At 41.8% G+C, this 25,501-nt stretch overlaps 1 protein-coding gene across 4 annotated transcripts in view; it reads left to right on the top strand.

Moving 5' to 3' along the window:
* The window catches only part of usp47 (ubiquitin specific peptidase 47), a 182,994-nt gene that overhangs the window by 96,388 nt on the left and 61,105 nt on the right, over positions 1 to 25,501 (top strand). For all 4 annotated transcript variants that reach the window (XM_043705674.2, XM_043705672.2, XM_043705673.2 and 1 more), the window contains 8 exons: positions 234 to 384; positions 4,242 to 4,338; positions 6,618 to 6,763; positions 6,880 to 6,959; positions 8,470 to 8,619; positions 20,541 to 20,636; positions 20,720 to 20,872; positions 24,094 to 24,261. In XM_043705674.2, the coding sequence (XP_043561609.1) occupies positions 234 to 384; positions 4,242 to 4,338; positions 6,618 to 6,763; positions 6,880 to 6,959; positions 8,470 to 8,619; positions 20,541 to 20,636; positions 20,720 to 20,872; positions 24,094 to 24,261 (1,041 nt within the window). The remainder of the gene's footprint in view (positions 1 to 233; positions 385 to 4,241; positions 4,339 to 6,617; positions 6,764 to 6,879; positions 6,960 to 8,469; positions 8,620 to 20,540; positions 20,637 to 20,719; positions 20,873 to 24,093; positions 24,262 to 25,501) is intronic.

Genomic DNA, 25,501 nt, shown 5'->3' with positions numbered 1-25,501 from the left:
AATGCTCATGAATGATTCTAATACGTAGATATCTTCAAATAAATCATTGATCCAAATGCTAGAAATTCTGTGGATTATTAAAGTAAAATTGGGTTTTGAATTTGTACTGTGATTTATTTTCTGCAATTTACTTATTACTATGCATCATCCTTAAGTTATTTTTATCATATTTTATTTTAATCATTTGTTGATCATAGAAAAGGATGTCACTTGAGTGTACTATATCTCTACAGGATGAGTCTGGTACAGCAGAAAGCAGTGGACATGACGACAGCACTCAGGAAAGGATTATTGGCCCTCAGCTGAGGGAGAACACTGTGGGTTGTGGAGAGTACAGTAGTCAGAACTACTCATACTCTCCTGTCCTGGGAAAGTCAGAAACTGGTGAGTGATTGGACAGCAAATATTTGAAACCTTTATTCCACAATGTTATCCGAAAAGAAATTTAAAAAAATATTTTGAATATTTAAATGGACTCGCTGAATAATTCTGATTAGATGAAAATCCTGTGGGAAAAAAAAATTAAATGTTTCATTCAGATATGAAACCTTGAGTTTCTGGTATACGTCACCCATGAAAGATCTTAGATTTTAGGCTGTTTAAATATTTTATTCTGTCCTACATGGATCTGCTTTCTTGTAAAGTGATTAAACCGCACCCATGTCCCATGGGACCCTTCAACCACATGGCATCAACATCAACTTCAGTAGTTTCCAAATCTCCCCACCCGATTCCAGATCCAACCCTCCAAATGGCATCGCCCTCTTGATCTGACCCATCTGTCTATCTGCCTTCCTACCTGCCCCTCCAACCCCCTATTTATCTGTCATTCCTCCATCCCTCTCCACATTCCTGGAGAAGGGCTTATGCCTGAAATGTTGACTCTTCTGCTCCTCAGGTGCTGCCTGACCTGTTCTTTTCCAGCGCCACTCTTTTCGATTCTGACTCTCCAGCATCTGCAGTCCTCACATTCTCCCTGTTTGGTGTATTTCCCCAATCTTTTACAGCAAACTTGCCTTGTACCTTCATAGTTTTTTGTTCAGATCATACTCAAACTTTGTGAGTATCTATCATATAGTCACTGTTTCCCAAAGGCTTCTTTACAGCAAGGTTATTAATTAGCCTTTTTCTCATTACATAATGCTAAATCTAAAATCTGATTTGGAGATGTTGGTGTTGGACCATGGTGTAAAAAGTTAAAAATCACACAACGCCAGGTTATAGACCAACAGGTTTAATTGGAAGCACTAGCTTTTGGAGCACTGCTCCTTCAGGTGGTTGTGGAGGATACAACTACCTGATTTGCTATAAATTCTGTGTCTTACAATTGTGTACTCCACAACCACCTAATGAAGGAGCAGTGCTTCCAATTAAACCTGTTGGACTAAAATCTAAAATAGCTTGATTCCTGGTAGGTTTATAGTAAATTGTCAATAAAGATGTACCATCTGCAGAATTGTATGGTTTCCCCTGACTTATTACATAGTCTCAACTGCTTCCTAATTCTTAATTACTGCATAAAGTATAAAGTTATAAACCGAATCATCAGTTATTTTTCTTTTGTGTACCTATGAGAGTGTAGCATGACTCCTGCATAACAATCAACCCTATCCTCAAAGAACCCCAATTACACCTCCATCAGGAGCTATACACTGACCAGACCACAATCCCTATCTTCTCTATGTACAGGACACCACCACCACTACCTCCCCTGGACATGATTTTTTCTCCCACTGCATTCCTAGAACCTGACCACCTTTACCCACAGTTGGTCCTCCTTCAGCTGCCTCAGGACCCAACCCTCCCTTCCTGTCATTGGACCCATGGTCCCCACCTCCCCTGCTTTTCCAGACCCGACTGTCCTGTTCACTCACTGGGTCTGCTGCACCTTTTAATATAACTTTCAATCTAACACCATGTTTACTTTACACTCCATTTGCTGTATGTCTCACTTGCCTAATGTTCTTGGCATTTGACAGGCATCTGTCACTTTCTGGCTGTGATACTGACCCTTTAAATGTTTGAAGCCAACAGCTGACTGGAGAAAGGAGGCATAGTTTCCTTTTTCTTGACAGTTCTGTATTACAAGGGGCCTGTCAGAATGGTAATACAGCCCTGCATTTCTGAAGGAGCCCTAATAAAATATCTTGTTAGAAAAGCAGTGCTCCCTTTTTGTGCAGCAAAGGAAGACCAGAGTGACAACCTGCATTAAATTAGCACTCCTTTTCTCTGTTTGAAATGAATCAGAAGTTCATTTCATAAGTGGGTGGCACACTGGCAGAGTAATGAAGCAAGATGAATGCATCCAACATCTAGCCTTCGGCTTTTCTCGGGATTCAAGAGCAGCAAATGAAAGTGAGCCTGATATTCCTTTGCATTGAAACTCTGATTGAAACAGTAAGGTTTTTAGCTTCTTCTGAAGTAACATTGGGGCAATACTCCTTGGGCATGAGATGTATTCGGGCAACCTTCTGGAAGCTGAGCTTGAGCAGAGAAATGCAGTCTGTTTCACCCCTTCAGTTGGCCACAAAAGATCAACAGCCACTATATCAAATAAGAGCTGAGGGATATTCTCCATTGTCTTGACTAATATTTACCATCAAACAACATCACAAAAGAGATTATCTGGTCATTGTCATGTTGCTGTTATTGGGACCTAGTTGTGTAAAAGTTGTGTCTAGAGTAGTTTCCTAAATTACAATAGCTACACTTTAAGTAGTGTGCTACTGGTTCTTAATTGCTCTGTGGTCATAAGTGTTACTTTGTTATTTAGAACTAAGCTACGAGTGGCCTGTTGAATGCCCAGGCCCAGCTGTGGATGGATGATGCGTCATGCGACTTAGTGACTATTTGGTTTCAGTGCAAGATGCTCAGGTTCCAGCAATGTTGGAGCAGTTGGCATCTCTATTGAGTAATGTGACTAAAAATAGTTCTAGTAATAGAACCTTTCAAAATACTTTTCTGGTACCCTTTAAGGATCCTGCAATATATGGAAGATATAAAGAATGAGGGCAACATCTAGTGGTTGAACGCTTTTGATGCATGGAATTATTTTAAGATAGCCTCCTTCCAAATTTAGAAGAGTTTTTTTATTAAACTCTATTGACTTCCTCATTGCAGGTGAATTCATTCATTGTTTAGCTGTTAAAACTATTGTATTATAATGCTAAGACCATCACTCCCCCCAACTTCACAATACCAAAATAAGGAATTCCTGCTTCTGAATTATTCAAGATTAGTTTTGTTTTCATCTAGACTTTCGATGCATTCCTCAGGCTTCCTTGCTGTGGAAACTAGTGCTACAGAGAAGGTCTCTACTGGAAGAATAAAAAAATAAGTGGAGAGAGATTGCAGAACTTGGTGGATCAGAGGAATCTGGGTGTCTGGTACATGAATCAAAAACAGTTAGTATGCAGGTACAGCAAATGATTAGGAAGGCAAATGGAATTAATGGCCTACTAATTTTCCTAAACCTTAACTGTGCTGGGTGACACGTCAGTTGCCACACAGTCGTGCAATTAGCATTTTCATTGATTCCTCTCAGCTGTCAACTGTTACATATTTGGATGGTAGATTATTTTCCACAATTGAGTAGCTCAGGACTGACTCTGTAGTTGAACCCACAAGTTTTCATAGAAGTCCGTGATCTGCATTTGTAACACAGCATCCCAGAACCTATTCAATGGAGTGGCCAAAGAGAGAAATAAGTTGACAAATCAATTTGAATGGAATTTTCTGTGTACTGAAATATTAAAACTTCAACTTGACCACTAGTTCTACAAATAAAAGATGCTGAGATACTTCATATAAATGTAGTGGTTAAAAATTTGTCCTTTTAAATGCATTATGTTGTGAGTTTTAACATAGCCTCAATTCCTGGTGAAGGGAAGAAGACTTGGATTTATATGGTGCCTTTTCTAACCTCTGAATCAAAGCACTTGCAAATAATTAACTATTTTTAATGCATAATCGCTGTTGTAATATAGCCCATTTTGTGTCAAGCTTCCACTAGCAGCAATGATCAAATAATGCTATTTCATTGAAGGTGATTGTTGTAATTGTGCACAAATGTGATTTAATTAGTGTTGATAGACTAAAATGCTGACGTTGCTAGCTGTGTTCATAACCTGGGAAGAAAGTTAAAAAAAAATCTGTTGAGGGAAAGTCTTATTTGCGGTGAGTTAAGTTGAAGTGATGCATTGATGTGTCAAACATGACTGATGAAGTTCTGTATTTTGCAGGATATGTTGGATTGGTGAATCAAGCTATGACCTGCTACCTGAACAGTTTGCTGCAGACGCTCTTCATGACTCCTGAGTTTAGGAATGCCCTGTACAAGTAATGATTCACATGATTATTCTTGAATGCATGACCAGAAATAGAATGAGATTCTGGATGATTATGATTAGATATTTAAGTTAGACTCTCAGGTATTTACAGCACAAAATGAGGCCATTTGGGCCATCCTGTCTGTGCTAGTCAACAAAGATCTGATTACATTAATCCAGTTTTCCAGCATTTGGCCCATACCCCAGAGGCTATGGTCTTGGCAAGTGAATACCTAAATACTACTAAAATGCTTTGAGTTTCTGACTCGGACCACCCTTTCAGGTAGTACATTTCAGATTCCCATCACCCTCTGGGTAAAAACGATCTCCTCAGCTGTCCTCCTAGTCTTTGACCTCTTATGTTAAATCTATGCTCCCTGGCTATTAACCCATACACAAGTCTACCTTCTAATTAACCCTATCTATGTTCTTTGATTTTATCCATCAAGGGATCTGTGGTTATGCACAAAAAATGGTCCTTCTCATAGACTCATAGAGATGTGCAGCATGGAAACAGACCATTCAGTCCAACCTGTCCATGCCGACCAGATATCCCAACCCAATCTAGTCCCACCTGCCAGCACCTGTCCCATATCCCTCGAAACCCTTTCTATTCATATACCCATCCAAATGCCTTCTGATGTACAATATTTTACAGGGTTCTTTCATTCATAGTGTAATTCTTTACCTTGTTACAGCCCCTCATGTGCATTACCTCTCTCATTCTGGGATGGATTTGGAGCTGCTGAACTCACCTGACTTGTGTGTTTATAGCTGTCCTCTTCACTATTTAACAGCCTAGCATATTTTATGCCCTCCACAAAATTTGATTCTACCCGCTCCCACCCGCCCCATCACCACCACCCTGTTTACGTCCTAATCATTAAAGAACAGCATAAACACCATGGGACCCAGCCACAAGCCCTATGGAACTCTACTAGAAGCAAACTTCCAGTCGTAGCAGCAATTCTCTACTATCATTCTCTGCTTCCTGCCTCTCAAACAATTTGGATCCAACATACCACACTGCCTTCAATCCCATGGGCTGTATGTTCTTGGCCAGTCTGCTTAGAGATCTTTTCAAAAGTCTTGATAAAGTCCATGTAGACCACGTCAAATATAGGCTCTCATCAACATTCTTTATTGCCTCAAAACATTTGATAAAGTTTGTCAAACCACTTCTTTCTTTTAAGAAATCCATGACAACTGCCCCTGACTAACCTATGATCTCTGTATCTCCAGGTGCAGATATATTCCGTTCCTTGGAACTCCTCCTAGTAACTCTCCTCTAGTAACGTTGGACTCACTAATACTTACAATTTCCTTGTCTTTCCCTTCCTCCTTTGCTAATATTTTTTAAAATAATTAAACAATCATCTTGTCCTCTAACACCTCACTTGTGGCCAGAGAGTATCTGAAAATTATTGCCAGAATCTGTAATAACTCCTCCCTTTCCTCTGTCAATGGCCTGGAATGTATCTCAATCAGGCTTGCGGATTTATCAACTCATGGCTGCTAAACGCACTAGTGCCTCCTCTTTATGTTCACTCCTTATGTTCACTTTATATTTCACTGTCATCCAACTTGATACCTATACCTGTCTCGTCATTTTCCATTAGAGCACTAGGCAGAACACTGGAGAATTGACAGTTATTTTTAACCTCTGCCTGTAATCAAGATTTAATGGGACAGAAGTATCCAAATGTTTGCTGTTATTAGCTCCCTGCTCGTATTCCACAGAGTCTCCAGGCCGTGTATTAAGTTGATCTTTCCATTAAAATGTGAATATTCAAAGCTATCGATTACAACAGACCTCTTGTTTTGGCAAATTTCCACCAGAGATCACAAAATGAAGGCACGATCCGTTTCAAACCTCTAGGCTCACAAAATTCGCACTTGAGAAATAGAACAATTATTGGCTTGTGATAGGCCAATTTTCTGGGACCAGAGATGACCTATGGCGATGCAGTTTGGATATCCTTCCTTTAACTTGAGAGTATACCAGTGTAGTCCAAAATGAAATATAGGATTTGGATAAAATCTGCTCGGTAAAGGACTATTTCACTTCTCTCAATTATATTTCAGCGCATTTAACCATTGAACTAATAATTTAGCAGCATGAATATTCATACTTTCAGCACATATTCAGACCAAATCTTCTGCCAGTAACCCTTTAGCCAGCAGTATTTCGAGCTTCTTGGCTGACCCTCGAGTGGACAAAGTGAATATTCTGACCTAATGATTTTTAAATGTTAATTTTCTAATGGTTGCATGGAATTGTATTCACAGGTGGGAGTTTGAAGAATATGATGAAGATCCAGTGATTAGCATTCCTTATCAACTCCAAAGGTTGTTTGTCTTGTTACAAACTAGTAAGAAAAGAGCAGTGGAAACAACAGATGTGACTCGAAGCTTTGGCTGGGACAGCAGTGAAGGTTAGTTGTATTTTGAGGCAAAGTTACTCCTTTGTTGCAAGGGTGAAATATGCTCTTAGGTGTTTAATAGCTGAGCTTTTCATGTGACCTAATTGTTATTGATTTTCCCTTATTAGCTTGGCAGCAGCATGATGTTCAAGAATTGTGCAGGGTCATGTTTGATGCATTGGAGCAGAAATGGAAGCAGACTGAACAGGTAACTCCCATGTTAATTTTTCTTTATAGTTTCTTGGGTGTCACTGGCAAAGGCAGTGTTTGCTGCCCATCCCTTAATACTCTTGAACTAAGTGGCCATTTCAGAGTAGTTAAGCAGTTAAGAGTAGACCACTTTGCTGTGGATCTGGAGTCTGATATAGACCAAACCAGATAAACATGGCAGATTTATTTCCCTAAAGGACATTTGTGAACCAGATGAGCTTTTTATGACAATGAATGATAGCTGTTCTGGTGACCATTATGGAGATTAGACTGAATTCCAGATTTATTAATTGAGTATAAATTCCAGCAGCTGCTATGGTGAGACTTGACTCTGTGTCCTTAGAGCATTCATCTGAGTTTCTGGGTTACTGGTTGGTAACATTACCTCTACGTTGCCATGTCTCCCTTCACTTTAATATAATAACAATGGACATGACCTGGCCTTCCTTGAAGAGGATCCTGATCAAACATTTTATTTTTCTCTTCCAATCTTTCTACTGTGACAGGTAAAATTCAGAGAGAGTAGTGTTTCTTAATGTAATTACAAATTGAAAGCTGTGATACAACTTGTTTGATTTTCTACATTGTGGCGCTGCGATTAGATATTGCAGTATTGAGTTAAATATAATAATTAAATCGATCTTCAGTGTAGCTTTGAATGTGTACTTTAGTTTTATTTGTTCTTTAACCATCTCTTGGGTTTTGTATTTTTGAAAGCCAGAGGAAATGAGTGATTTCTAACCTACTAAAAGAATTTGTATTTACAAAAAATATCTATTATTAACCCACATACTCTCAAGTCTCTTACACCGAATTACGTTTTGTAGAAGTGGTGTGATATGCAAAATATAGCAGCTAATTTGTCTTTAGCTAGGTCCCACAATCTACTTTATTGATGTTGGTTGACCAGGACAACACCTCTGATGCTCTTCAAATAATTATGATTGAATTTTTGCATATGTGTGAGGGGCATCCAGGGCTCCAACATCAGCATGTATTGACAATACAGCAAGATTATGTGCTCAAGTTTCTGGAAATGGCCTTGGAACTCAAAAGCTTCCAACAATAGCTTAACCTGTGAAACTATTTCCAATTCAATTGATGTCCCTATGCCCGAATGAGGAAACAGAATTTTGGCACAATTTTTTTTTAATGGGTTGCTGCTTTGTGGAATTGGTTGATTTATGAATTTGAGTTTGTAAAGGTCAGTTAAGTTTTGTATTTTCCAAGTCTGTTTTCTTCATCTGTTAGCACTGAGCTTTTTAAATCGAAATGTTGCTTGCTATCATCCTTTCAGAAGTCTATCTAAAATGTAACTTTTACATTCATGAAACCAGAATTCTGATTCTTGCTTATCAGATACCACAAGAAAACATTCATTCGCAAACCTCCCACTGCAATTTGCTGTCGTAGAATCACTGTCAAGTTTTAGAATGTGTAGCTGCGTCCCACTAAATTTCAGCTGTGCTTTAGTATTTATTCCAAGCTATGTTATTTTTGTGTTTCAGGCTGACCTCATCAATCAACTGTACCAAGGAAAATTGAAGGATTACGTCAAGTGTCTGGAGTGTGGTTATGAGAGCTGGAGAATTGATACATACCTTGACATCCCGCTAGTTATCAGACCATATGGTTCCAACCTGGCATTTAACAGTGTGGTAGGTGTTTGACTTCTGTTGCCCAGAGTGTCACTTGATAATAAGATCATGCAACAATTGTAAGGATGGCCTATTGAAATTTCTTAATTAAGCTACATTTTTTGATTGTGCTTTTGGGAAGACAGGCAGTTGGTGTCAAAACCAAAAGACTTTATTTCTGTGTGTTTTATGCTATTACTACTTGTTAAAATAAAAATATTTACTATTTCTAGAGGGGAGTGCTGGCATAGTGGTAATGTCAATAGTAATCCAGAGAGAGGCTAGTGTTCTAGTGTCATGGTCTTGCATCTCACTGTGGCATGTGTTGAAATTTGAATTCAGTAAAAATCTGGAATTAAGAACTAGCCTGCTGTGATTCACTAATGTCCTTAAGGGAAGGAAATCTGCTATCTTTATATGATCTGGCCTGGAGATGACTCCAGTCTACAGCATTGTTGTTGACTTTTAAATACCCTCTGAAATGGCCTGGCTAATCACTCAGTTGTATCTAACCGTACAACATCTCAACAAAGAAATGAAACTGGCCAGACTACAAATCAATGACTGAAGCACTGAAAATGATAAAACACAATCCTGTTGAACCTGCAAATTCCTCCCTGCTACTTGGGGGTTGTACCAAAATTGGCAGAGCAGACCCTCAGACTAGCCAAGCCTGACAGTCACACTCATGGAATTGTACCGTAGGCAATGTTACAGACAACACCATCCCTTGATATGTTCTTTCGACTGGCAGGACAGATTTACTAAGAATGATAGCACCATGGCGTACAGTTAGGAAGGAGTTGCCTGGGAACTCCAAACATCGACTCTTGGGCGGGCCCCATGAAATCTGTTGGGATCAGGTCAGGCATAGGCATGGACATTTGCTGATTGCCACCGACAGCCTCTTGGTAGATAAATTAGTTCTCCTCTACGTTGAGCACTATCTGAGTTTATTTCAGAAATAAAAGGGGTCATCCACACTGCTGGTATGCACTATAAACATAGAAATAGTAGGAAAGTATTGGAGGAGCAAATAAGTTGGCATATTTCTGAATATAAAATTAATAGGGCAATCATATTTGAGTATTTTGACTAACCAAATATCAACTGAGGTAAAAACAGTGTGAAAGGCACAAAGGACACAAAATTATTGAATTGCATTCAAGAGAATTTATTAGCCAATGCCACAATAAGCCCACAAGAGAGGGCTCGAATGTAGATTGTTCCCAGAAATAAAGCTGGGAGAATTAAGTAGCAATAAGTGACCATTTTGGTGAAAGTCTTTGATTCAACATCATTGTAGAGTCGTAGAGATGTACAGTACTGAAACAGATCATTCGGTCCAACTTATCCATACTGACCAGATATCCTAACCTAATCTAGTCCCATTTGCCAGCACCTGGCCGATATCCCTCTAAACCCTTCCTATTCATATACCCATCCAGATGCCTTTTAAATGCTGTAATTGTACCAGCCTCCTCCACTTCCTCTGGCAGCTCATTCCATACACGCACCACCCCCTGCATGAAAAAGTTGTCCTTTAGGTGTCTTTTATATCATTCCCCTCTCACCCTAAACCTATGTCCGCCAGTGCTGGACTCTCCCATCCCAGGGGAAAGACTTGGCCGTTTATCCTACCCATGTCTCTCATGATATTTTAAAACCTCTATAAGGTCATCCCTCAGCCTCTGATGCTCCAGGGAAGGCAGCCCCAGCCTATTCAGCCTCTGCCTATAGCTCAAATCCTCCAACTCCAGCAACATCGTAGTAAATCTTTCCCGAGCCTTTTCAACTTTCACAACATCTTTCCGATAGGAAGGAGGCCAGAAATGTCCTGTACAGCTGCAACATGATCTTCCAACTCCTGTACTGAGTAGTCTGACTAATAAAGGAAAGCATCCCAAATGCCTTTTTCACTATCCTATCAACCTGTGACTCTACTTTCAAGGAACTATGAATCTGCACTCCAAGGTCTCTTTGTTCAGCAACACTCCCCAGGACCTTACCATTAAGTGCATAAGTCCTGCTCTGATTTGCTTTTCCAAAATGTAGCACTTGACATTTATCGAAATTAAACTCCTTCTGCCACTTCTCAGCCCATTGGCTCATCTGATCAAGATCCCATTGTAATCTGAGGTAACCTTCTTTGCTGTCCACTACACCTCCAATTTTGGTGTCATCTGGATAATTACTAACTACACCTCCTATGTTCACATCCAAATCATTTATATAAATGTTTTGGAAATATGCTAATGTCTTGACTAAGACAAGACTGGAATAAAAGTTCTAAATTTGCAGAAGGCAAAATTTACACAGCTGAGATCTTGGCAAATGGACTGGTTATATGCTTTTGCAACTACTAATAGGAAAGTCTGAAAATCTGAGACGTTGAAAAGCAAGATTTTGTGGGTGCAATATACTGCCAAATCTAGACACCCCTGATTATTCAGAAACATATAGTGTAAGAATAAAACAAAGTGAACTTATGACAAACTCAAAAAGGAAATACTTCAGGAAGCTTAGAAAAGTATAGGAGTGAAATGAAAAAGGGAATTTCGAAAGCAAAGAGGATATGAAAAAGTGTTGACTGTAAAATAAAGGAAAATCAACTAGGAGAAAGTGAGGACTGCAGATGCTGGAGATCAGAGCTGAAAAATGTGTTGCTGGAAAAGCACAGCAGGTCAGGCAGCATCCGAGGAGCAGGAGAATCGACGTTTCGGGCATAAGCCCTTCTTCAGGAATGAGGAGGGTGTGCCAAGCATGCTAAGATAAAAGGTAGGGAGGAGGAACTTGGGGGAGGGGCGTTGGGAATGCAATAGGTGGAAGGAGGTTAAGGTGAGGGTGATAGGCCGGAGAGGGGGTGGGGGCGGAGAGGTCGGGAAGAAGATTGCAGGTCAAGAAGGCAATGCTGAGTCCAAGGGTTGGGACTGAGATAAGGTGGGGGGGGGGAGCGAGGGGAAATGAGAAAGCTGGAGAAATCTGCATTCATCCCTTGTGGTTGGAGGGTTCCTAGCAGAAGATAAGGCGCTCTTCCTCCAGGTGTCGTGTTGTCATGGTCTGGCGATGGAGGAGGCCAAGGACCTGCATGACCTTGGCGGAGTGGGAGGGGGAGTTAAAGTGTTCAGCCACGGAGCGGTTGAGTTGGTTGGTGCGGGTGTCCCCGAGGTGTTCTCTGAAACGTTCCGCAAGTAGGCGGCCTGTCTCCCCAATGTAGAGGAGGCCACATCGGGTGCAGCGGATGCAGTAAATGATGTGTGTGGAGGTGCAGGTGAATTTGTGATGGATATGGAAGAATCCCTTGGGGCCTTGGAGGGAAGTGAGGGGGGAGGTGTGGGCACAGGTTTTGCATTTCTTGCGGTTGCAGGGGAAGGTGCAGGGAGTGGAGGTTGGGTTGGTGGGGGGTGTGGACCTGACGAGGGAGTCACGGAGGGAGTGGTCCTTCCGGAACGCTGAGGGGAGGGAAATATATCCTTGGTGGTGGGGTCTGCTTGGAGGTGGCGGAAATGACAAAGGATGATACAATGTATCTGGAGGTTGGTGGGGTAGTAGGTGAGGACCAGTGGGGTTCTGTCCTGGTGGCGATTGGAGGGGCTGGGTTCAAGGGTGGAGGACCGGGAAGTGGAGGAGATGTGGTGGAGAGCATCATCAACCACATCTGAGGGGAAATTGCAGTCTTTGAAGAAGGAGGCCATCTGGGTTGTTCGGTATTGGAATTGCTCCTCCTGGGAGCGGATGCGGCGGAGGCGAAGTAATTGGGAATATGGGATGGCGTTTTTACAGGGGGCAGGATGGGAAGAGGTGCAATCTAGGTAGCTGTGGGAGTCGGTCAGTTTATAGTAAATGTCCGTGTTGAATCAGTCGCCCGAGATAGAAATGGAGGGGCCTAGGACTCCTCCCTCCCCTTCCTAGACACCTCCATTTCTATCTCGAGCGACCGACTCAACACGGACATTTACTATAAACCGACCGACTCCCCCTCTCCAGCCAATTGCCCTCACCTTAACCTCCTTCCACCTATCGCATTCCCAATGTCCCTCCCCTAAGTCCCTCCTCCCTACCTTTTATCTTAGCCTGCTTGGCACACCTTCCTCATTCCTGAAGAAGGGCTTATGCCCGAAATGTCGATTCTCCTGCTCCTTGGATGCTGCCTGACCTGCTGCACTTTTCCAGCAACACATATTTCAAATAAAGGAAGATCCAAAGATATGTTATACATTAAGTGCAAGAGCTTGACTAAGGACAGGGTTGGACCTATTAGTTTTGTACATGGTGATGTGTCTGGATGCTGGAGATATGGGGGTTCTTAAAGAACTTTTCCTCCATGTCTTCACAAAGGAGAAGAATGATGCAGATGTTTCAGTTGAAAAGGCGTGTGAAATTTTAATTACGATAAGCATAGTGAGGTGGGAGGTACTGGAGGAACTGACCTCCATGAAAGCGAATAAATCACAAGGGTTGGAAAAGTTGTATACCAATCTGTTAAAGCTAGGGAGGAAATAGGTACTCTGAGGATAGTTTTCCAATACACTCAAAATACAGGTTAAGTGCCAGATGATTGGAGATCTGTGAATGTTGTATGATTATTCCAAAAGGATGTGAGGAATGAGCCAAATAATTGCAGGCCAATTGACATTGGTGGACAAATTACCAGAATCAATCCTAAGAGAGAGGATCACCTGTTATTTGGAAAGGCATGTACTAATCTGAGAGAGTCAGCATGGTTTTATTAAGGAAAGGTTAAATCTAATTAATTTAATTTTTTTTTGGGGAACTAACCAGATGGATTGATGAATGCTGTGCAGTCAAAATTGTTTATGTGGATTTTAGTAAGACATGGTCATGCGGCAGATTGATCTGTAAAATATGTAGGGGTATATGACAAGCTGGATCCAGAATTGGCTCAGTGACAGGAAACAAAGCATTAAGGTCATAAACGCTTTTAGGAATGGAAAGCAATTTCCAGTGGTATTTTGTAGTACTTTATTATTGGATTTTTTGCAGTATTAATAATTTGGACTTGAGTGAGAGAAGTGACTGAAATATGCACAAACAAAATAAAGTCATTGATGGAGGAAGGGATGGCTCTTGACAGCAGGATGATATCAATGGTTTAGGTGGTAAAAACAATGACTGCAGATGCTGGAAACCAGATTCTGGATCAGTGGCGCTGGAAGAGCACAGCAATTCAGGCAGCATCCGACGAGCAGCAAAATCGACGTTTCGGGCAAAAGCCCTTCATCAGGAATATCAATGGTTTGTTGAGTTGAGCAGAAAAGTGACAAATGAAATACAATCCAGAGAAGTGCAAGATTATGCACTTGGGGGAAGGCAAAGTTAGGGAAGCCACAGTAATTTTTTTATTTATCATGAGATGAGGGGCATCATCAATAAGTGCTAGGTCAGCATTTGTTGCCTATCCCTAATTGCCCAGAGGGCAGTTAAGAGTCAACCAAATTGATAGGCCAGACCAGGTAAGGATGGCAGTTTCCTTCCCTAAAGGATATTAGTTAGCTAGATAGATTTTTCCGACAATCGACAATGGATTCTTGGTCGTCCTTAGACTCTCTTAATTCCAGATTTTTAAAACTGAAATTCCACTATCTGCCATAGTGAGATTCAAACCCATGTCCCCAGAATATTACCTGGCTTTCTGGATTAACAGTCTTAACGATAATACTGCTAGGTCATCCAAGTAGGGTGTTGAGAGGAATTGAGGAAGTAAGACACCTTGGAATGAATGTCCACCAGTCCCTGAAAATTGACAGGCAGCTAGTTCAGATGGTAAAGAAGGCTGCTTGTTTTCCTTCATTGGGTGAGGTATTGAAAACAAAAGCAGGGATGTAATGGTGGAACTATGTAAGACATTGATTAGGCTACAGCTGGAAATTTCTGTACGGTTCTAGTCACATTACAGGAAGGTTATAATTCAGTCATACAGAATGGAAGGAGAAAGTGAGGACTGCAGATGCTGGAGATCAGAGCCGAAAATGTGTTGCTGGAAAAGCGCAGCAGGTCAGGCAGCATCCAAGGAGCAGGAGAATCGACGTTTCGGGCATGAGCCCTTCTTCAGGAATCAATTCCTGAAGAAGGGCTCATGCCCGAAACGTCGATTCTCCTGCTCCTCGGATGCTGCCTGACCTGCTGCACTTTTCCAGCAACACATTTTCAGCTCATACAGAATGGAAACAGACCCTTCAGTCTAACTTGTCCACGTCAACCAGTTATACTAAACTGAACTAGTCCCATTTACCTGTGTTCAACTCCTATCCCTCTAAACCTTTCCTATTTATGTAACTGTCCAAATGTCTCTTAATAGTACCTACCTCTCCTAGTTCCTCTGGCAGCTCATTCCAAATACGTACTATCCTCAGTGAAAATATTGCCCCTTAGGTGCCTTTTAAATCTTTCCCCTTTCACCTTAAACCTATGCCCTCTAGTTTTTGGCTCCTCTACCCTTTGAAAAAGACCTTGGTTATTCAATTTTTCTATGTACCTCATGATTTTATAAACCTCTTTAAGATCACCCCTCAGCCTCTGATGTTGCAGATTTAAAATAAAACCCAGCCTATCCAGCCTCTCCTTATAACTTAGACCCTCCAGTCCCAGCATCATCCTTCTAAATTTTTTCTGTACCTTTTCTACTTTAACAACATCCTTCCTAAAGTGACCACAATTGTGTGCAGTATTCTAAAAGTGGCCTTGGCCATGTCTTGTACAGCTGCAACCTGATGTCCCAACTCTGATAGTAAATGCTGTGACCAATGAAGACAAGTGTGCCAAATGCCGCCTTCACTACCCTGACCACCTGTGACGCCACTTTCAACGAGCTATGTACTTGCGCCTCTCGGTCTCTCCATTCAACATCCTAGAGCCCTCTCATTAACTGTGCAAGTACTGCCCCAGTTTACCTTACCAAAATGTAGCACCTTGCATATATATAAATTAAATTCTATCTGCCACTTCTGATCCTATTGGCCTATTTGATCAAGCTCTTATTATGCTCTAAGATAACCACTTTCGCTGTCCACTATACCACCAATTTTGGTGTCATCCACAAACTTACTAACCATTTCTCCTATACTCTCATCCAAATCATTGATCCAAAGTTATATACAGATCCTTCATGGTTAAAGCGTAACATCGCTGGATAGCGTAAGGAGTACTGTACATTTAAGTCCCTTAAACGCTTCTTCGCCTCGTCGAATGCCTTCCTCTTTCGAACCAGAGCCGGGGAAAAGTCCTGAAATAGCATGATCTTGGATCCTTTGTAGATCATAGCTTGGGGGTCTTTTCCGAGATTTCTAGAGGCTTCTAGGAGTATCTGCCTCTCCCTGTAGCTCTGCAGCCGGAACAGGACCGGGCGCGGGCGCTGGTTCGAGCCGGGCCCGCGTATTGCTACCCGGTAGGCCCATTCCACCCTTACCTGGCCTGATCCAGCTTGCAGATTTAAAAGTTGTGGCAGCCACTGCTCCAGGAATGCTGTAAGCTGGCCTTCCTCTTCCTGCTCGGGAAGGCCCAGCAAACGAATATTTTTTCGACGACCTCGATTATCGAGGTCGTCAATATGATTTTCCAAGGTCCGGACTCGCTGCTCGAGAGTCCGGACCTGATCCACGGCCGATTGAGCGGTTGTCTCCGAGGTCGCGGCCTTTAGCTCCGCCCCTCCGACTCGGCGTTGAATTTCTTCAATTTCACGGTCGTGCTTCTTCAGCGCGGCCGAGAGCGACTCCCAACGATTCCTGGATTCGACGATAAAGGCATCAATCTTCGAGTCAAGCTTGGAAAGCATTTCTGCAAGACTTGTTACTGTTGGTAAGTCCCCGGGGCGGCTGTGGACGCCTCTGCTGCAGCTGGAGAGTGTGGGGGAGGGGTTTCTGCTTGCTGAGAGCTGCGGGCTCCCTTCCCTTTAGTCATTTTAACTTAGGATAAAGTTGCTTAAATATAATATTACACCACTAATTCAGTTACTAAACTATTATAAATGATTTATAAATGATTTGGTAGGCTTGGTAGGGGGTAGGTGACCCACTGTGCCCAAGTCTTGGGAGGAGCACTATAGACTCAGTCTTACTGGGTCGCCGCCATCTTGGATCCCCCATCCAAATCATTGATATATATGATGAACAGCAGTGGACCTGGAACTGATTCTTGCAGCAAGAATTCACCAGTCCCAGGCCTCAGTATGAATAACAACCCTCTACCATCACCTTCTGTCATTTGAGCCAATTTTTTATCCAAATTGGCTAACTCTCCCTGGATCCATGAGGATCTAACCTGTCTACCATGTGAGACCATGTTGAAGGCTTTGCTGAAGTCCATGTAAACAATGTTTACCACTCTGCCTTCATCTGTTTTCTTGGTAACCACTTCAAAAAAAAAACTGAGTCAAGTTTGTGACACACAATTTTTCATGCACAAAGCCTCCCCATGATATTGAGAAATGTTCTGGCCATAATGTTGAAGAATGGTTCTCTAGAACTAGCTATGCCCCATCCAAGTAGTTCCAATGTATGTGCAACACTAGCATGTACCTGACAATGTGGTGCACACAAAGGAGGACAAATGTAACCTGGCCAATTGCTACCCTTTCAGTCATCAGCGAAGTGGTGGAAAGTGTCATTGACAATGTTAGCAAGCAGCATTTGAAGCAGCATCCTTATGTTTAATTTGGGATTTGTCAGCTCATTAAGCTCCTCACCTCATTACAGCCTTAGTCGAAACATGGACAAAAAAATTCCAAAAGTGAGGTGCTTGTGATTACACTTGATGTCAAAGCAAGTGTACCATCGAGGAACCATAGCAAGGTCAATGGGAATCGTGTACTGCTGGATGAATGGAGTCATGGCTAGTCAAAGGAAGATGGTTGTGGTTGTTGGGGGCCAATCCTCTCAGCTTCCAGACATTATTTCAGAAATTTCAGATTGGTATCCTAGATCAACTATCTTCACTTCCTTCTTCAATGATCATCTCTCTGTCAGAAGCAAAGACATTAACTAATCGAGGCATATTGTTCACCATTTGCAACTGCTCAGACACTGAAGCAATCCACGCCCAATGCAGAGAAACCTGGCCACTATCCGTGCTTCTGTTGATAAGTAACAAGTAACAATCATGCCACGTAAATACCAATCGATGACCTGGCACAAGAACGAATCTAACTACCCCTTGACATTTAATGGCATTGACATCTCTGAAGACCCCACGATCAACATCCTAGGGATTATTGTTTACCAGAAGCTAAACTAGACCAACCATGTAAATAATGTGGTTACAAAAGCAGGTAAAATTCTAGGAATCCTGTGGTCAGTTACTCACCTGTGTCAGTCCTCCATCTGCAAGGCCCAAGTCAGGAATGTAATGGAATATTCCTCACTTGCCTGGATGGGTGCAGTTCCAACAACACTCAAGAGGCTTGATATCATCCAGGATAAAGCAGCTCACATGATTGACACACTATCTACCATTTGTCGCATTTTTTCCTTTTATTCACGAATATGTTCTGCAGTAACACACCAAGGCTTCTTAGACAACACTTTGCAAACCTATGACCTCTGCCTCCTAAAAGTCAGGAACAGAAGATATGTGGGGTCAATACCAGCTGTGGAAATTCACCTTCAAGTTAGACAACATTCTCTCCTGGACCTATTTTGCCATTTCTTCACTGTCACTGGGTCAAAATCCTAGAACTCTTCCCAAAAAGTATAGGTGTCTCTACATTCCAAAGGCTGTAGTAGTTCACGAAGGCAGCTTATAGCTACTTCTGCAAGGCAGTTGGAAAGGACAATGAATGGAGGACGCAATCCTGAATGAAAAAAGGAAAGTCCAACTACTGGTAATTGAAATCTTCAACAAAGATCATGTGAACGAATATTACAGCATCGTAACTGCACGTGAATGCCAAATATAAATAAGAACATGAAGTCAGTCTACAATAAAAAAAAGCATGCTTGAATTTGTGATGTTTTTCCTATTCTCTAGTCATTTATTTGTTACTAAATGTAGTCATTATGGACAAATGTATCAACTTCATGTTAGCAAGATCCCAAATAGCTGAGGGGTAAATGATCAGCTAACCTGTTTTAGAAATTTTGATCAAAGGATAATGTCACTGGATGTTGGATATCCTGCTCTTAGTCAAATAATGCCTTGGGAGGTTTAGTTTAAATTGAATAGCCAAATATGTCCTTGGTTTAACATATCCAAAAGATGGTAATTTCAGAGAATACAGCATTTCTATACTACTGCAATGCAGTATGAGCCTAGATGCTCAGCTCCGGTCCTACAGGGAGTTTAGAGTTATAAGAACCTGCTAATTGAGCTGAAGTGACACTTGGAGGAAAAAAAAGCTTGTCATTTAAAGGGCATTGATAATGAAATATCCAATGAAATATCTCAATGGTGTTTCATGGGTGCTTCATTAAACACAATTTGACTCTAAACTATATGTATTGAGGCGCTAGGACAGGTGCTCAAAAACCTGCTTAGAGAGGTATTTTATAGGGCATTGTAAAGGATTCGAGAGAGGTAGAAAAGGGAATTTCAGAGCTGGGGAACCCAGGCAGCTTACGACAGGACCACCAATAATGATTCAGTTAAAATTGGAGATGTTCGGGAGGCAGAATATCTTGGTCACCTCCTGTCGGTTTACAACACTCCAAGGGGACTGTGAAGGTCGCTGAATCATGGATGGGAATTTTAAATTGAAATGTTGCTTATCTGGAATCCACTGTGGTCAATCATTAGATTAGATTAGAGTAGATTAGATTAGATTACTTACAGTGTGGAAACAGGCCCTTCGGCCCAACAAGTCCACACCCCCCCCGCCGAAGCGCAACCCACCCATACCCCTACATGTACCCCTTACCTAACACTACGGGCAATTTAGCATGGCCAGTTCACCTGGCCACATCTTTGGATTGTGGGAGGAAACCGGAGTACCCGGAGGAAACCCACGCAGACACGGGGAGAACGTGCAAACTCCACACAGTCAGTCGCCTGAGGTGGGAATTGAACCCGGGTCTCAGGCGCTGTGAGGCAGCAGTGCTAATGATTTATGAATGTGAGATATGGTTTATGTTGAAATGCAGAGAGCAGCAATTTGGCTTATCTTGTGTATATGATGGGTAGGATACGGTATATCGGTCCGGATTCTGTTAGAATGTTTTAAGTCTGGAAATAACTGTATAGTTAATAGATAATATAGACTAAGCTGAGAGATATTATGCTAGCGAGCTCATCAAGAATCAAATGTGAGGAGAACCATGGGTGATTTGATTTGGCATGATAGTATTATGCATATTTATGTAGATTGATCAATATGAACATGTGAGTAATGACAGGCAAAGATACTTTGCTCTTTGCAGCATTTTCCACGCTGCTGTGATACCATCCACGTACATATCACATTTTATATGTTCTCCACCCTACTCAAGACGAGTTAAGGTCATTGGAGATGTAAAAAAAAAAGCGGAGGGATCCTGGCCAATTAGAGAAAAGTAATTTGAAAAATTCCTATTGAATCCCTTGGATGATCAAAATAACTCCAGAATATCACACTGGCTCTGCTACATTTCCCACTTGTAAGTTGGTGATGTCCATCCAACTCAGACGGGCCCAAACCTAATCCCCTAACCCTATTGTAGGTGAAAAAATTCTCTGAATCTCTATCCACCGCATGAGCTGGCACCCTGTTTGAGATTTTCTATTCTCTAGGAGAAGTGCCACGTCCTTGCATCTCATCTAGATCTGGCCTACCACAAACCAAAACTGGAACCTCTACTCTTTAGTCGACATAATTGAGAGTAGCTGTCCACATGTGTAGAATTTAATTTCTTTCATTACATGTATCACATTCATTGGTTGAAGAATGTACAAGAAAGTTTGAAACTATGGACTTCCTGCAGAGTTGTATATATTTTCTTTGTTTGTTCTCACACTAGGAAGAGGCGTTGCAAGCATTTGTTCAGCCTGAAACCTTAGATGGCCCCAATCAATATTTCTGTGAACGCTGCAAGAAAAAATGTGATGCGCGCAAGGTAAATAGTTTGAGTGATGAATACTGGTCAACTTGCATTTCAAGCATATTGAATCGTAGGTGACTTGAAATCTCTTTCTACAGGGGCTAAAGTTTCTACACTTCCCATACTTATTGACATTGCAACTGAAGCGCTTTGACTTTGACTATACTACAATGCACAGAATTAAGCTGAATGACCGAATGACCTTTCCAGCTGAGCTCGACATGAGTCCTTTCATAGATGTGGAAGAGGAGGTATGTGTAATAATGCTGAAGGCCTAGTTATTAGATATGGCCCAACAGTTTCAAAGATCTGATCCTTCACAATGATGCTCAGATGCCCACTGCAGGATCTGTAACTGGGATAAAACAAAAAGCATAAAAATAAAGGTACTAAAGGTTGAAGAAATTTGCTTTTCTGTGGTTTCTCTAAAGGCCTCAGGATATCCCAAAACACTTTAATTTTATAGTGAAGTACTTTTTCAAGCATAGTTATTGTTTGTAAGATTGGAAATGTAGGTGCCTAGGTATGTAAAGCAAGAGTCCACAAACAACAGTCAGACAATTCACCAGATATCCTCTGTTAAATTATTTTGATTGAATAACTTGAAACTTACAGGTAAAGAAAAGCATTTATACAAAATACTATCCCCATGTTATGTAGTTTTATGCGCTTTATGTAGTATTCCTTTTAGTTTGAAGAAATCCCCTTAGATAGTTTTTGCATCTAGAAGAAACTAGGATAATGATGAATAATTTGCTTTACTGAAACCTTGTAAAAAGTAGTTGTCAACTTTTAACAAAACTTTGGGATGACTTGATTAAATTTTTTTGTTTGAATAATATGCAATATGTTGGATTGACTCTTTACCCAGACAATGGTGAGAATATGGAACTTGGTTTTGAAAGGAATATTTGTAGTGAGTCGCATAGATGTATTTGAAAAGAAGCTAGATAAATACACAAGGTAGAGAGAAATAGAAAGATAGGGGAACATGAAAAGTGATGGGAAGGGATTTGTTGTGGAGTATGACTGAACAGCCACCATCATCTCAGAGGACCATAAGGCTAGTTTTTAATTAGATACAAATGACTGGTTACATTTTTCTAGATTTTCAGCAAAAACAAAACTGGATTAGTCCAAACAAAGGTATGCAGTAGTTCATTGGTTAACCTGAGGGGCACCACAATTCAAGCAAGGGGCAATATTGAGAAATCAGGACTTCAGAAGCAACCTGAGCTGGTGCAGGAATTGAAGCCGCATTGTTGACGTCACTCTTCATTGCAAGCATGCTGTCTATCCAATTGTGCAAACTGTCTGTCACCACCAATTAAAATTTGCTTGACCTCTGGAAAAATGTCAAGTTCTGATACATCCCAACAAGGGTTAAGATGAAGAATAGTGAGACACGGACTTGGCCACCATCAATGCAGACGTAAAGTACAGTAGAGGCTGGTCATACAATATCCAAGAGGAGGACATGAGAGTTAATGGGCTGAATTTCCCAACTCAGTCATGGTAGTTGCTGAGATGGGAACAAGGAAAAATAGGAGGGAGTCCAGTAGGAAAGGTTCCATTATGCATTCCAGCAACACCCAAACGTTCCGAAGAGAAGTTTGGGGATAGAAATGGAGCAGCCAGCTGTGTTGTCTAAAGCCTAATTACAAGAGATTTTACATCCTCCTGCTATTTATTGGTAATGGAATAACCCAAGCTGCAGCCATATATGAAACTGCTATCTCAATGGCAACAGCCTGGCAATTGGACTTGGACATTTGTTGCTCCATTGACAGGGTAATGGACATGAAAGGCCCCACCAATATCCTAAATTATTAGAGGTCTACAGCATGGGAAAAGGCTTTTGACCTATAGAATCTTCTTTGGTCAAAAACAACCACCTAACTGCTCCACTTCCCATTAACACTATTCCACTGGAAGTATTTCCCCTCCTCTCTGGGGCGCTTAACAGTTTCAGCTGTTATAACTATTTTATTTAATTTCTTTGAATTTAATCCATGTCTCTGAAGGTACCTCCATTTTGAGGTACCCTTATGGTCTCTGATCTACCTCAGCAACGCCCATCTCCAGTAGTAGAGCTGTCAAATCTCCACACAATTGCCAGTTCTCTGGGCCTGTACCATCAGATGTCTGAAAAATGTGTTGCTGGAAAAGCGCAGCAGGTCAGGCAGCATCCAAGGAGCAGGAGAATCGACGTTTCGGGCATAAGCCCCCCTTCAGGAATGAGGAGGGTGTGCCAAGCAGGCTAAGATAAAAGGTAGGGAGGAGGGACTTGGGGGAGGGGCGTTGGGAATGCGATAGGTGGAAGGAGGTTAAGGTGAGGGTGATAGGCCGGAGAGGGGGTGGGGGCGGAGAGGTCGGGAAGAAGATTGCAGGTCAGGAAGCCAGTGTTGAGTTCGAGGGTTGGGACTGAGATAAGGTGGGTGGAGGGGAAATGAGAAAGCTGGAGAAATCTGCATTCATCCCTTGTGGTTGGAGGGTTCCTTGGCGGAAGATGAGGCACTCTTCCTCCAGGTGTCATGTTGCCATGGTCTGGCGATGGAGGAGGCCAAGGACCTGCATGACCTTGGCAGAGTGGGAGTTAAAGTGTTCAGCCACGGGACGGTTGAGTTGGTTGGTGCGGGTGTCCCCGAGGTGTTCTCTGAAACGTTCCACAAGTAGGTGGCCTGTCTCCCCAATGTAGAAGAGGCCACATCGGGTGCAGTGGATGCAGGAAATGATGTGTGTGGAGGTGCAGGTGAATTTGTGATGGAAATGGAAGGATCCCTTGGGGCCTTGGAGGGAAGTGAGGGGGGAGGTATGGGCACAGGTTTTGCATTTCTTGCGGTTGCAGGGGAAGGTGCGGGGAGTGGAGGTAGGATCGGTGGGGTGTGTGGGCCTGACGAGGGAGTCGCGGAGGGAGTGGTCTTTCCGGAAAGCTGATAGGGGAGGGGAGGGGAATATAATCAGATGTCTGTCCATATTAGGGGAGAGAGCAGGTGGACAAAGAGAAGGATACTTCCCGGAATGTTACTGGACTGGTCTTGATCCATCAAGTGTGGACATCTACACATTAACCAATGCACTAGTGCATACCTTTGTTTGGACTAATCCAGTTTTTTTTTTGCTGAAATCTAGAAAACTGTGTTTTGATCATGCGCAATCCACAATTTAACCACATTTCCTGTATTAATAACTTGCATTTACGCAGCTATATACATACAGAAAAATCTCATTCGGTACTTCACAGAAGAGTTACCATTTTAAAATGTAGGTTGAATCAAAGAAGGATATATTAGAAGAGAGCTGATCAAAGGTGAGTTTTCAGAGAAAGTCTTAATGGATGAGAGAGGAGTTCTAGGGAGGAAATTCTGTGGTCATTGATGGCACAACTGCCAGTGGTGAGTGGGATGGGGGAGGCAGGGAAAGTCAACAGACTAATTCTACTTGATCTATCCAATAAATTCTCTTTCCACAGAAATCTCCTCAGACTGAGAGCTGCACAGACAGTGGTGCTGAGAATGAAGGAAGTTGCCACAGTGACCAGATGAGCAATGACTTCTCAAATGATGATGTTGTGGATGAAGGAATATGCCTGGAGAATAACAGTGGAGGTGAAAAATCCTTAAAGGCAGGGAACGAAAAGGTATATGGTATGATCAGCAATCTTGCTGTGAGCTTGATGTCAATAGGTGTGAAATTTGGGTCCTTTTTAATTTTATACAAAAGATTAAAACAAAAGTCACATTCATAGAATCATCATCGAAGCGAAACAGGCCATTTGGCCCAACAAGTCCATACCAACCCTCCGAAGAGTAATCCAAGCAGACCCATTCCCCTATCCTATTACTCTGCATTTACCCCAGACTAATGCACCTAACCCACACATCCTGGAATACAATGGGCAATTTAGCATGGCCAATTCACCTAACCTGCATATCTTTGAATTGTGGCAGAAAACCCACACAGACGCGGGGAGAACGTGCAAACTTCACATACAGTCGCTGGAGGCTGGAATCGAACCTGGGTCCCTGGCGCTGTGAGGCAGCAGTGCTAACCACTGAGCCACCGTACAAAACATTTCTGCACCACATTTACTCCAGCTGGACCTTCAACACAAACAATCCATTTGATCAGTAGAGACTGATTTCTCCTTGATTACATTCTTGGGAATCTTGGCACACTCTCTGGGAATGCACATTGCCACAGACAATAATAAATTAGGAGTAGAAGTATAACGTTTAGCCTTTCAAACCTGATCTGCCATTCAATAAGATAATGGCTGATTCTGTCTGTTTCAAATTCCACAAACTAATTTAATCTTGATAACCGTAGAATTTTTGTTAACTACGTAATCAGACCATCTTCATCTTAAAATGTTCAATTACCACACCTACTCCACCTTCTGAGGCAGAGAACTCCAAAATCAAACAATCCAAGACAGAAACAAACCACTTCTTATCTTTGTGCTAAAAGGGTGACCCCTGATTTTTAAACTGTAACCTAGTTCTGGACTTGCCCGCATGAGGAAACATTATCTTGTCATAACTGTTCAGGATCTCTAATATACTTCAAAGAGGTCACCCTTTGCTCTTCTCCGCTTCAGTGACAGCAAATTTAGTCTGTTCAATCTCTCCATATAAAGCAACCTCTCATTCCAGCTATTAATTTAGCAAACTTACTCTGAACTGCCTTCTTTGCATTTATATCCTTTAATAAGGAAACAAAAACTGCATACAGTATTTGCGATGTTTGCTCCAGTACATAGCATTCTGAAGCACAACATCTTTTATGTTCAATTTGTCTTGCAATATTGGAAAGTATTTCATTAGCCTTTATTACTTGCTGTACTGCATATTTACTTATTGTGACTCATGCAGTGGGAC

The sequence above is a fragment of the Chiloscyllium plagiosum genome, unplaced genomic scaffold (genome assembly GCF_037043375.1).
Source record: "Chiloscyllium plagiosum isolate Xiang-an unplaced genomic scaffold, Cpla_swu_hap1 HiC_scaffold_18, whole genome shotgun sequence".
Lineage (NCBI taxonomy): Eukaryota > Metazoa > Chordata > Chondrichthyes > Orectolobiformes > Hemiscylliidae > Chiloscyllium > Chiloscyllium plagiosum.
The sequence above is the reverse complement of the archived record's forward strand: the minus strand, read 5'-3'. Positions and strand labels throughout refer to the sequence as shown.